Source organism: Electrophorus electricus, chromosome 2 (assembly GCF_041902795.1).
Source record: "Electrophorus electricus isolate QZ-2024a chromosome 2, ASM4190279v1, whole genome shotgun sequence".
Lineage (NCBI taxonomy): Eukaryota > Metazoa > Chordata > Actinopteri > Gymnotiformes > Gymnotidae > Electrophorus > Electrophorus electricus.
In genome coordinates, this window is record NC_137498.1 from 6,832,438 (window position 1) to 6,846,659 (window position 14,222).

At 38.4% G+C, this 14,222-nt stretch overlaps 1 protein-coding gene across 1 annotated transcript; it reads right to left on the minus strand.

The window, feature by feature from the left end:
* Positions 1–8,622: 8,622 nt before the first annotated feature.
* On the minus strand, positions 8,623–10,572 carry LOC145660012 (alpha-1-antitrypsin homolog). Its single transcript, XM_081723999.1, has 4 exons — positions 9,894–10,572; positions 9,528–9,798; positions 9,197–9,344; positions 8,623–8,811 (listed from the first exon to the last, which is right to left on the minus strand). Exons 1-4 carry the CDS (start codon positions 10,570–10,572, stop codon positions 8,623–8,625), a joined length of 1,287 nt encoding a protein of 428 aa, XP_081580125.1.
* Positions 10,573–14,222: the final 3,650 nt, after the last annotated feature.

Consider the following 14,222-nt stretch of genomic DNA (forward strand, 5'->3'; position numbering starts at 1 on the left):
GCTTACCGTGGCCTGCACAGTGTTGTATTCCCAAAGCCTGAGGAGCTGAAGACAGACCTGGTAGCTGTGAAAGAAACACACCACCTAATGGTGGCAGGTTATGGTGAGACTGATGAAGACACTGAAGAGCCATATGAGGATGTTGCCACGGATGCCTCAACAGATGATGAATTCTAGACTCCATCCTGTCCACTGCACTCACCACATTAATTTCAAATCTGTATGCCTATATAATACATGTAGTGTTTTTTATCCTTGTCTCTTTGTAGCTAGGTTGTTTGGTTGGGTGTTCTTTATAAGATATAAGAAACATTTTTAAAATGTATGCTAACCTTTTTTTCTTTTCAGCAGTAATTAACCTTTGTGAAGATGAGATCGAAATGTTGTGTTATAAAACACATATTGGAATAGCCCCTGTAAAACCACATGCAGGTTATTTTGGGGCTACAATCCTGCACTTTAAAAAAATATATTTAAAAAAATAAAAAACCATTTGAAGCAGTAATGAACGGAGCATTTAATTCTGTTTGTCTAGTTGTTCAGTTTCATAATATAAGCATATATTATGCAAGAAAGTGTTTGCATAACTGCGTAGCCTTGGTACTGAAACACCAGAATAAAGATAAGCCTTGTTTTGTTGAACATTGTATTGTGACCAATAAGCCTAATTTTCAGTTAAAATGGTATAATTTCTTAAGATTTTATTATTATTGTTGTTGTTTAGGTTGCATTTTGATCCTTAATGAGTGTTCAAATGACTTTGGATTATAACGAATACAGAGTGAGTGAATTGTACCTATGTGGAATGATTACTAATTAATTAATATATAGTTTACATGTATAGGTTATATTTACTTTATTTATTTAGATTTTTTAATCTGAGCCAGATAACAAAATGATAGCGTAAAGAGGGGGAAATGATTTTAAAATGTGATTTATAATATGAGACTATAATGTCATTTCAGCTGCACTTCTGTCATTGTTCTAAACAGCCACTGAACAAAATTTAGCGCTCGATTACGTCATAATTTGTCATTCTATTTCTGACCCCAGATCAGTTTATTGAGTGGATTTGCCGATGACGATCATTTTAGACAAAACATCAACAGAGACTACAAACAATTCTTCACGCATAAGAGGTACTGAGAAACGAAAACAAAACGTAAGTAGAATTTTGTTTTATCTAAAAAGGCAGTTTTTTTTCCCAAATTAGAAGCTAAATATTTGATAAGGGAATCGTATTATAAACAAGTAGCCAATATGCGAATTTAAAATGAGAACACACATTTTAATGATGGAGAACTTTTGACTGAACGAAGAACTAATTAGTGGGCTGATAGTGAGCTCCCCGCCCCACTAGTCACGTGGTACGGCCCGCCGCCTGCAGTGGGAGTTCATGGTCTTGTGTGAAACCACGACTATGTAGTCACACACACCTGCACCGGGTTATTCTCCTAATGTCTGTGTGTATCCCTGTCGGTCTGTGTTCTCGCTAATGTTCACGTACGTGGTGCACTTTATGTTTGTAAGCTGTGTTCAATGTTGCTCATGTTCATCTTGCCTGTTTCGTGTGAGCGCCATTGTGTTCGTTATTCGTGTTCGTCTAATAAACGTCTGCCTACGTCAAGGGAGTTTGTGGGACCTGCGGCACTCGGGCCGTCACAGCTGTTTAACTTCACTGACCGCACAAATATTTTAAAATGCGGAATAAGTGAATAGAGAATGAACTAGCTAAAAGGAAACGTTGATAAATAAAAGGGGAAGTAGCTGAAAATATTCGGGTAACCGAACTCCTTTAGATGAAATACGTTGACTGAGACAAGGGAAAGTGACTGCTGCGCTTGTTTTAGAAAAGCCTCTGTAAGACCACGAGTGTGGCCATTATGCACTGTCGGACAACGGACAACCTTTGTTTCACATTTATTAACATTTGTAGAAGAAATTGAGCTACGGGTGGCCATTTGTTCTGTTACATAATAACTGTATATGAATATATAAAGTCTACAGGCTTTGATTTCTCATTTCCATATAGAGATATGAAACTGGGGTACAAAGGTAATCCTTTGCACAAATGCATGTAAAATAAGCCTTGTTTTGTAGAAAACTGCCTAATTTTCATTTCAAATTTTAATTACTTCTTAGGAATAAATCTTTAATTCTTAAAAATTAAAGTTTTTTTTTTTAATGTCCAAAAATACATGAAAACTGTTACGACTTTTTAAAAGAAAGTAAACAGCTTTATTATCGTTCAGTGCAATAGAGCTTTCTTCTGCCCTTTCTAGATGCCAAGGGACAACTTCATTATTAATATTATTACCAGGAGCCAGAAGAGTCATAGAGACCCTGCTCCCATTGCTTGGTTTAAGCAACATTACTGTGCCAATCTGGGAGAAAGTGTAAGTGTCTACATCTTTTTTACTGCATCCACGGTTTTATTTATTTTGCCTTCACATTTTCCTGACTTGTACAGATGGCAATCCAAAATATGCTGTCCATTAGTGGAGTTTCGACTGCCCAGGTGGGGTCAATGGATGATTCATTTCCGTTACAATTCATCACTGATTATTTCTCATTTCTCACCCAAGAAACAGGAGGACTGTAAGGAGGTTCGTACCATCCGGAGCATAACTGCTGAATGCTTTATGGTCACAGAGTCGACGGAAGATATTTGCTCTTTGGACCACAGTGTACATGTAGAAGGTGCAGATGTACTTTCTTGCATAAATCTAGCTTTACATTAAGAACACACAGTAGGACATGGTTTGCTCACTTTAAATATGTTCCTGTACTTTATTATGTAATTGCATTTTTATTGATTTTTTGGGGAAAAAAACAATATCTGTAGATGTAAGAGAGGATCTGGATGGAGTAGTGGAATCTATTACAGAGGCAGTCAAAGTGGAGAACACCCCAGCTGGTGAGTAGCATCAAAGCACCACATCAATAATCAGAGTTTACATACATCCACTCCATGGACACCAGTTTAAAAATTATACTTTTATTTCAAATATAAAGGCTCAGAATGCAAGAAGTTGAAGAGAGTACGCATCATCTTCAGACGAGCATGGCAGGCTCTAAAAAGCACCTTGTCCTGTGCCAAGCGCTCCAACAAAATTAGCCCTACTCTTTAACTTTTCCCAGCTCTTTTTAGCAATTTATTTTGTATTTCTTTTTTCCCTTCATTTTCCCCAACCTGTCTTTTCATTTTCTGAAAAAAACATCTTTTGACTTTTTGATTTATTTCTGATTAATAAATTTTACTTCATGCAAAGATTTTGTTTGTTTGCATTCTGGACCTTTTAATCATATTTTCATTCTAAAACCAGCCAGGTTATGATTCTAATTCAGCCAAATAAATCTTGAATGATTCAACTCACTTTAATAACATTTTTAGATTATCACATATATGTACAGTTTCATGTCACTCAGCATTAAGAGAAAATTTCACACTCACCTTTAGTGAGAGCAAGTACAGTAAAGAGAAAACACAAACTGAGCATCCTTGTCTCTATGGAAACACCACTGACCTCCCAGCACACACTGACAACTCTACACCCAGATCTCCACTACCACTGTGGACACACACTGACTCCAGAACTCTCACAGCATTACTTCAGTACTCCAGACCCTAATGTCCACCCATCAGAGAGGAACTGGGAACAAATGAACTTGGCCAGAGCTCTTATGTTTCTTTTCAAGTTCACATCACCAGCTTTACGGAGACATACAAAACCACACACAGTGCCCTCATGTCCTTTGACCTGTGAGGTCTCTGGTTGTTTCTTCCTTTGTGATGTATCCTATAACCCCACACTGACCATGATGCTGCATCTGTGAAACCATATAGGAGACACACATGCTCATTATAAAGCAAAGGGGGTGGAGTCTGATGTAGAGGAGAGAAACAAACAGACATATATTATCCCATCGCTCTTATTCTCAAACTCCTCTTTTTAAGTTTATAGTTTTAAAATGCAGTTTATAGAGTTAATCACCTCAAAGCTTGCACATATACAAATTTTTGCATTACTTTTTCATGGCTTGAGATATTTTATGTTTGCATTATCTTATGATGTCCTGTGTACTTAATATGTTATTAATTGTATCAAATTTGATTTATTGGTAAATATACTTTGAACTATTATGCACTGTCACTACAGAATGCTGTCTGCTTTATGTCTCCAGAGACTATAAGCATGCAAACATACATACACACACACACACACACACACACACACATTCAAGAATTTCTAGATAGTGAGAGGACCTGCTTTTTGTTTGGTTTTTCAGTTTCCACATCACAATAATTTGTTGTGGACCATTGCTTATGCAGAAATGTTCTTTAAGATTTTTTGTGAGTGTGATGGAAATTATTATTCGATCATGTATTATCATGTGATTCATATATAATCATGTTAATCCTTTCTCTATGTAATCCTATATGAATAGTTTAGTCTGCACATTCTGTCTTTGTATATTGTGTGAACAAAACGACTGCTGAATCAGCTGCTTCGTGATCTTGCATGTGTCGTGCGACTAATGCTGATAAAGAGGAACTAGCAAACTGTGTCTGTCCTGGTGGAACAGAGCATCCTGGTATGTGCAAAAGTGTTTAGCGCGATAAGGAGCAGGAAATGGGTAAATAGGATGACCAAGCACCCCTCCCTGGGGGAAGTGAAGTTTAGATATAAGGAACAGAGTCAGTCTACCTCTTTAGAGCTTTCGCTTTAGAGCATTAGCTCTCACACAGCTGTGTTTTGTATGTCTTATTTTCTTTATTAAATTATTCTTTTAATCACGTCTGACTTGCTGTTTATTCAAAATTCCACCACATGAGTAATATGAAGTTCTGGATTTACTGAATGAGTCAAAAACAAACAACAGAAACCTGCATTACTCACAATAAGAACTCACAATTTGAACTTTGATGAACTCTATTAATCAGCCTTTGAACATAGACATGGTTTGGTAGTACATGAGCAGTCCCTTTTCTCAGTGAAGTACTGACATCTCTCCTCACAGTACACAATATTACCAAAATTATTAGTAACCATACCAGTCCTACTCATACTAAACCTGTTCTGTACTAAATTAAATTCAAACTGGACCTGCCATTGAGAACACACTGGAGCCTAGTCCTAGTTTTAGTCTGTGTTTAAAACATCATCCTTTATCCAAATTTCACATTAGAATAGACCCAGCAGTCAAAGTTGTGCTGTTTTGATTATTACACTACACTTTACAGAATAAATGTAGTATTTTGTACTATTTCTAGCTAGAAAACACTGATAAGCCTGTCATGGCATAAGGCAAGAAATAGACTAGAAAGAAACTGAGCTTGTGAGTGTGTGACCACAGCTCAGCTGCAGAGGTGCAGAAGCAGGACGGTTGTCACTTCTGGTCTAAAATGGGCTTTAGACTCTGATCTGGCATACACTGCCCACTGGTTGGAACTGTGAGAAATGAAACCACAGCAGACGTTAGACATCCTGAGCTCTCAGACCAGAACAGTCTCCTCCTTTTTCTGGGGTGTTCATAAGGTGTTTTGAGACCAAAATGTTTATTGACTTTAAAAACTGCACATACTCACATTAAAATACATACACATATCTAATACTTTTCTACCACAATTTAGTCCACAAACCATATTTTTCTCACACCACTAATAGATTAAGAACACTGCTGTAAAAGTGGAGCCTGTATGTTATATTTGATGTATTCACTGAGCTGAGTTATTTCATGACACAAGTATTTACATGAAAGTAGAGTCATACACTACCATGACTGCAGACATTAGCATTAGGGTGTTTATACAGCAGGAGACAAACAGGGAATATCTGGGAACAATTACTGGGAGGGGTAAGAGACAAAATTCACATGAGACAAATGTCAAGGGGCAGAGCAGGGGAGAAGCTACGAACCAAAACATTCAAAAGCACATGGAGACAAAGACATACTAAAGCAATAACATGTAATTGTGTTCTACTCTTTACCACAGTGTAGCCTATAGAAACATATACCAGGAAATCTAATATAATTATATTTTAACTATATTAAAAAGTACACAGACTTCATAAGATGGAATCATACGATATGCAGAAATATTTAATAATTATTTGTTAAGAAAAACATTTTTCCAGTTCTACCTGAAAAAAGTCAGCTTGCTTAAATAACATTTTTATATTAACAAATAAATGTACAATTTAATGCAATTCAGCATTAAAAGAGAATTTCACACTCACCTTTAGTGAAGAGAAGACACAAACTCAGCAGCATTGTCACTATGGAAACACTAGCACACACTGACAACTCTACACCCATAACTCCACCACCATTGTGGACACACACTGACTCCAGAGATCAATCCAGAAATCTCTCAGCCGTACTTCATTGAAGTCCACAAGGATGTCACTACAGTAATGTAGTGTCTTGTGAGTCCTGAGAACACCTGAGGTCTGTTTTTTCATTGTGTAGTTTCACAGAGCCCACGGGGCCCCTGGTGCCTCTGTGAACTAGACATGCATGTTGTGGTTTCAGTGTGTGGGGGAAGAAAGACGAGGCTTGAGAAACCACCAGAAGGCTGAAAAAGCCTCCTTGTTGACAACTTGCCATTAAAGCAGCCATGTAACACAGCCAGTCTACTGGTGGACAAAATCTGCATATGCTACTTATAGTGTAGCCATAACACTTTATAAACATAAAATACATAAAATCAGCAATAGAGTGTAAATATAAAGTGTATACACAGCAAACATCACACAGCATAAATACATAAAATCAGCAATAGTGTGGGTTGTTTTTTGGTAATGAATGGTTTTTCAAACTATGGATGTTTATGTCCCCTCCACCACAAATCCTTTTTTCTTGTATTAAAGTGTAAACATTTGTATTATTCTATTTATTGCGTATTTGAAAGATATTTGACAAGCCAGTTAAACAGAGCCTGGGTGATCAGTTATAATTAGACTCTGCCTTTGATATGAGCCGTTACACTTAATACTAAAAATTGCTGGTTAAAACCTCAAGGACCAAAACCACGACTAACAGCTCGCTCAGATCACGTGTTTCTTTTTAAAAACAGCTCAGCTAGCACAGAGGTTTAAATCCAGTCATTGCGGCCCCCAGTAACATCATTATTTATCATGTTCCTGTGTCTCATACACCTTCACTTGGGCCCAATCACATTTCACCCCTTGACCCTACCACTTAGCCCTGGCCCTCCATATGTGGTGTTCATGAGTAGGGGTTGGGTGTCTGATAGAGGGCTAGGGTGAGGTCTTAGGGCTAAATGGCCCTCCAAACTGAGGGATTCAGAGTCTCACTCAAAATTGAGTGTTATGAGAAATTTCTCAGAATTCCTTGTGAATCATTGAAAAAATGGATGCAGAAGCAAGGGGGAAGATTTCAACCACTACCCTTTGTAACTCAGTCCCAAGGGGCAAGATGACACTTGAAAACAAGGGGTAGGAGGAAAAATGAGAGGGGATTGGGCCTTGGCAAAAATCTAAGCACTAAATCTAGGAATAAAATGGTTTTAAAAATATTACTTTTAATATGCATGGTTTTACCTAATCCTAGAGATATATAATAAAGTTAAGATATCTGTTACAGGAAAAGGGGGTTTTCAGATCCAGTACAGACATTAAGTCATATAAGATCAAATACATTTGAAAAAAGAACAAAACTTTTTACTCTCTAATGCAGCAGCTTAAAAAAAAAAAGATCCCCTCTAAAATCCTCAATGTCAGATCTAGCTACCATACATTGTACATTCTTTAAATGGAGAACAGCATTTTGAAGTTTGATTTCTGACTCAGTTACTGTTCAAATGGACAAACTACAACTGTATACATATTTTTACAAAAATGGCCCATCCAGTTACTGGCTTAGACACAGCGTTAGTGTAATTCTTATTCCTTTATCTGACACCAAATCAAAGGTGATAAATCTGATTTTGAACCCTGACAGACTCAGAGGGGCCTGGATGTTGCACCAACTGCTGTGATCAGATCATCATAGCGAATCAACATACAAGACAACACACTGGGAAAGAATTCAAAACTGATTTATAAATGAATCACAGGACAGTTAGAGAGTTTGGAGCTTAATGTATGTTTGTCACATCGCTATGTCTGTTTTAGAATTACATAGCTCCATATGACTTAAGTAATACGTGTATGAAACACTGATACATATGACAAACATCCCTAATGTTATAACTGCCCCTGATTTGTGTGCTACAGACTGCCATGATTGGTTTGTCAAAACAAATGAAGACCCATTCAAATATCACTCAACAACTTTATTTCCATTCAGATGCCTGGGTTTGAATACATCTGTATTCACTGTGCCATCAGCAATAATCCAACAGTCTGTTACTTTTTCTCATATCTGGTGTATGGGAACTGGACTAAGTCTGAAAGGTGCATTTAATTTTAAGTTTAATTATAGCTAAATGAAGTCCCTTCTATTTGTAGCTCACTATACTAGCACAACCTTTAGCCTTTCATTGCTCCGAGATAATACAGAGATGTGACTATATTTGTTGCTAATTGATATGAGAGAGAATTCAGTAGCACTCCCATCGTACTGCTGACTAGACTGTGTGGGAGACGTCTACCACTACACAGTGGGGTCGGTTATCTTTCCCATGAACAGGATACTCCTGGTGTTCTTCTCCACAATGAAGACTAGGAACAGTCTGTTGACTTCTGTTTTGAAAAGCAATGACAAGGGCATGAATTCAAGAGTAGTTGCAGCTGCAGCCTGAGTGCCCAGCTCATCCACACTGAGGATGGCCTTGTGCAGGACCTGTGGGGAAGGACCAGTCTGGGCAGTCATTGAATGACACTTTAATGTATGTAAGCAGTAGATGCATTAACTTCTGAACAGTCCTTGGTGGACAACAGATGGAATTTGCCTGCTGCTTCTCACCAGTGTGTTGACTGGATGTCAAAGCATTGTGCAGTGTGTTGATTGTAAAGTGTCCTTGGGTACTTGAAAGGCACTATACAAATGTAACTTTATATTGTGTCATATCAAGAGAGGCAAACCTAGAAATTCACTTTTTTTTTTTAAATTTGAGGCTCAGAGTGCAGTCAAAATTCTACTGGATATTTAAGATGGGCAGTCTATTAACAATATTTCCCACACTCATAATGTGACACTCTAGACATGACAGCATTTCTCCACATACCTTGGAAACTGCCACCTTGGCCCCTGTACTGATTCCAGAGAAGTCTGCACTGTCTGAGAATGCATCAACCATTCCCATCTCCTTCAGAGTGTCCCCAAGACAGGAGGAAGCAGACACTGAGAACTTGGGCATATACAAGTCCAAAGTGCTGGAGAACAGACATGGTCAGTCATGCAAACGCACTCTTACATGGAATAGCATAAGCAAAAATATTTATTTAATACATTTTTGTCATTGGTAACCTTGTCAGGGAGTAAAGGTTTTACTTTGTGGTAGTACTTAATATGTATAAATGAAAGTATATTTTAAAAAGCATTTCATGATACATTACATTTTGTGGACTTTGTCCTTCCAGTACTTGAGGTGATCCTTGCTGATGTGTTTCTCCAACTCCTCCATTTTTCCCTGGTCAGGCAGAACGATCATCATGGAGGCGTTTCCATTATATGGCAGCATGATAACGGACGTAAAGTTGCCCTGGTCATAGTAGAAGTCATATTCACCATTTCTGTTCATCATATCCACAGACACTGTGGTGTTCTCATCCACATGAAAGTCACCTTTGCTGGTGTCCTCCACTTTAAAAGCCTCTTGCCATTTACCTGACAGAGTGAAATACAAAACTGGTTACTGCAGTTCAGGTGAAATACATGAAAAATTATTTAATCTCTAGTGGGTTCTACTTGTCTACTCTTACCTTTGAAATACATATAGTTGATGAGCATCATCACAGTGGCAGCATCCAGACTCTTGACCATATCAGTGATCATGTCCTTGGTCTTTTTGGCAATTAACTTGTTGATCTCTTGCACAGCAACTTCAGGTGTGGAAAAGTCCACACTGAAGGCTTCACCTTTGTAAAAGTGCTGGATGTCTTTCAGAAACTTGTCTTCAGGCTTGAAGCCTTTTTGTACAGCTGCAGCTTCTCCTATCTCCAACAGTAGGGCATCCTGGTTGTGGTCCAGCATGTAGAGAAGGTGCTCATAGCCTTCATTAACCTGATCAGCTGTGAGAGCACTGTAGTCCAGGGTGCTGAAGATTTGTGAGTGGGTATTGCTCTTGGTCCCCAGGGCCAGCATGGATAGAGCCATGGAGATACTCAGAGGAGAGAAGAAGATATTCTTGCCCTGGGTGTCAGGATGGCTGGCCAGCTTCTTGTAGAGGGAGAAGGCAAAGTCTGCATTGTGGGGTGAGAGTTTGTGGCAGGGTTTGTCTTCTCCATCGTGATGGGGGTGGGCTGCATCCTTGCCATGATGGAGATGTTGATGGTGATCTGCTGAATGGTCTTGATCATGATCCTGGTCCTTGATGCCTACAGTCCAGTCCACTGACAGTATGAGAACAACAATCAAACAGCACTGGACCTTTCCCCACATTTTAACACCTGCAGAAGCACTGCACAGATTTAAAATGTGTCACATGCAGGTTCATTTAAACACAACTCCACATGGATTTTCATAAGAGAGGTATATACGTGATAGCCTGCATGGAGACTACTTCTGAGTCTAGTCTTTAATTCCATTTTTAGATTTTTAAAGATGTAATAGATGGCTGTTGAAGTGTTTGTCATTTAGTTCAAACAAGATCTGAGGAAAAAATTAGTTGTATCTCCAGAATATCAGTCATCTTACAGTACATTTACTTACCATCCACGTCCTGTCAGAAATAAACTATTAGGATTGAGTTCATTCATTTTATAGCTTATTTGATGTAATCTGAGGTCAGTCCTTTAAACATTAACCACTGAGGGGGTGTTTCAAATAGAGCAGGAATATTGTACAGCATTTATCCTTTAGTTAACATTAATGATGCCAAAACCCTGTACGCTGACATCGTTAGCTCTGGTATTGATTCCTGTGAGTCTGTGTAGTCTCACTCCAAACTCAGCTGCTGCAGTCTTCGAACACGCTAACTGATTTGCGTACATAAATGCAGTTATTTTTATCAGCTATACAGGAAGGCAGTCTTTTTTTTCATATTAACTAACTTGTACTTAGTACTTTCAGAGCTCTTTGTACTGTTGGTGCCACTGACCTCTCTGAGAACTTTCACACAGTTTGAGCGATTCCTGGCCGTCACAGCTAGTTTTGAAAGCTTTTTGAAAATGCACATTTGGTTACACAGCACGTTTAAGTCTCAAGTGTTGCACTTTTATTTATTATTTATTTACCTCATATTTCAACATAATACCTTTGTGCACAAGGGACTCAGTCTCTCTTACAGAGTAACTGTAAGGAGAGTGAGCCCTCTGAGTGAGCGCATGGTCACACACACTTTCTTTAGTTCCTCTACATCCTTGTGGTTTCCCTGACCCCTCTGCTGTTCCTCAAGTGCTCCTTTCCTGGACGACAGCCAACTCACTCTTTCCATCACATTTGACAGCTGTAATCACGCACATGGTTCCTGTTATTCAGCTCTTGTATTCTGTCCTCTCAGAGCAAGAGACACACTAAAGTTTAGCAATTATAAAACTCAGACAGATGGATAAAGGGTTCAGGAAAGTGAGAACAGGTTTGTGCTGTGTCAACACTGGGCACAGTGAACTTAAATAAAGCATTGAAATATTATCTTCTGCCCGAGCTGTGATTGATTTCCAGAGTTGCACCACAACCATGAATAGAGATGCATGCGTTCTTTCACAGGTGAAGAATGTACAAAAAAGGGAGGAAGCGTCAGTTTCTGTCTGAAGAGTCAGACAAAGCAAACAAAGAGAAACTAAGAATGGGCACAGAAGACAATGAAAGAAACTCAACGTAACAATAACTGTTGCAGCACTTAAAAAAGGGGGTTTAAAAGGAAAGAAAGAAAGAAAGACATAACGACACAGGTGGCACAGTGACTGAGACGGAGCACACGCGACCTGTGCGTGGCACGGCACAACAGCAAAACACAAAAATTCTTTAAACAAAAGACACAATATAAACAAAAGCCACGTGGTAGCTGCCACCGTAGCCAGACAGAGGGCACCGTTACAGTCTCCCCCACCAAAGACACGCCTCCCAGTGGTCATGGACACAGACTCGGGAGGTGGAGCAGAGAAACACGGCCACGCCAGCACAGTTCACTGAACAGTGCACAGCCACACCATCCTGTGGGAGGGATGCAGCAGAGCCCAGGCACGGTAAACACAGCACCACCAAGAGCCTGGGGCATGTTAAACACCATATTACCCAGGGGCATGGCAGGGTAAACATCGCTCCACCAGGGCGTAGGGCACAATAAATACAGTGCCATGTAGGCCCAGGGCACCGTGAGTCCTCAAGATGACACTGTTTCTCCTGGTGAGGCCAAGGTTTCCGTCAGATAGTGTAGTGGACAACGTTCATTCTACATAGTGCAGCTTTCACTTTATTTGGAGAATTTAGTCCTTGATTATAAACATTTAGTCAATAGTCTATAGACATTTTAGGTCATTTTAGCTTTCACTTTAATTGGACAGTCCAGTCTTTTGCTGTAGATGTTTAGACGACAGTCTATATAACATCAGTTTGTTTCAAGTGCTAATAAACTTTCACTAGTCCAATTGATACATGTACATATTTAAGAGTCAGGTAACATGTAAGACATGATCAGGTGTTGTACTGTTTACCAATTATGAGTTATGACATTAATTTTATTTTATAATTCCCTTTGGATCCATATATAAAACATTAAATAGATGCATTTGTTTTTGTCTACAAACTCACAGACCCTGTGCCCCAGGTCGTCTTTCTATTTCTAGTAAAGTGGGTTGTGAGTATATAAAAGTGTGTGTGTTATTTATAATCCATGCTGTAGCATTAGATATGATCTGAAAATGTATTGTAAAAGTTGATAAATTCGATAATTCTGCCAGTTATTTTTATCAGGTGGATTTTATAGTTATATATATATATATATATATATATCACAGATATCTATGCACTAAGACAAATAATCAAATAATCAGAGTAAGTAATCATTACGTGGTGACAGAGTAAATGTTACTTTAAATAATAAATCTTGGTGGTAACAGTACAGTGCAATTTTTATTAGTGTAATGGATCATTATGCCTTTGTAGGGGGATTAGTCACTGCATTTACTCACCCCTACTCATAATTAAGAGAATAGAGTCAGAATGTAGGAGAATCAACAGACTTCTTATGAGTTTACAAGTAGAAAAAATTCAAACCAACAATTAAGTTACAATCCAGTAAAAACTGCAATTTAACGTTTTACCACTAGGTGGTAAATGCTACAAATTTTACATAAATCATAAGGCAACCCTAGGACTATAAAAATGACAAATTTCTTATTAAGACTGATTTATAAAAAGAAAAATGTCAAACTTTCATTCTACAAGATAAATGTATTTTTTTAAATTTACATAATTCATACCTTTAACCTCAGCATTATTATATGGACCAAGAAAAGGCTTTTGATATGTAGAAGTTGAACGCAACAGTACATTTGTGGTGTGAGTAGAGTTCACATCTCTGGTGGTGGAGTGACATTCTTATAGAGTGAAGACCATCTTTTGACCAGCAAACACATCTCTCCTGCAAACTAATTATCCATCAAATTTGAAATGGAAACACCCTACTCAAGCTGAAAATGTGCAATTAAAATTCACCCTGACTTATGTTTCATGCAATGCATTGTGGGTAAAAATAATGCTCTGAAATTAAATGCTCCTTTAAACATCTGTTCACACTTTTTTTAATGTCTCAGGTAGCCAGTTCTGTGGCTGCTGTAATTCCACCTGCTATTTTCTTTAATAATCATTTGAAGTACTTTGGGTGTCAGTGAAATGAACTGACCAAACAGCAGTGAGGGAGGTTATGTTGGGTCTCACCCCCTGAGCTTCTACATCGTGTCTCTATGACAAAGGACGGAGCCGCTTAACTAAGAATGAGACCGCCCTCACTGACAATGTGAGAATATCTGATAGATCACTGACTGATAAGGAAGAAAGAGTACATACCACACGACAACTTACAAAACCTCCTGCATCTCTATATTTAGTGTGTGTGTTGTGTTGAGGTTAGTTTGTCAGAACTTCATTTG

Excerpts from the sequence above, each read along its gene's own strand:
- LOC145660012 (XM_081723999.1), bottom strand. The coding sequence starts at position 10,572 with ATGTGGGGAAAGGTCCAGTGCTGTTTGATTGTTGTTCTCATACTGTCA. Across the intron at positions 9,799-9,893 it reads CAACTATATGTATTTCAAAG|GTAAATGGCAAGAGGCTTTT; the intron begins GTAAGAGTAGAC and ends TCACTCTGTCAG. Across the intron at positions 8,812-9,196 it reads CCAAGGTGGCAGTTTCCAAG|GTCCTGCACAAGGCCATCCT; the intron begins GTATGTGGAGAA and ends CCTTCCCCACAG.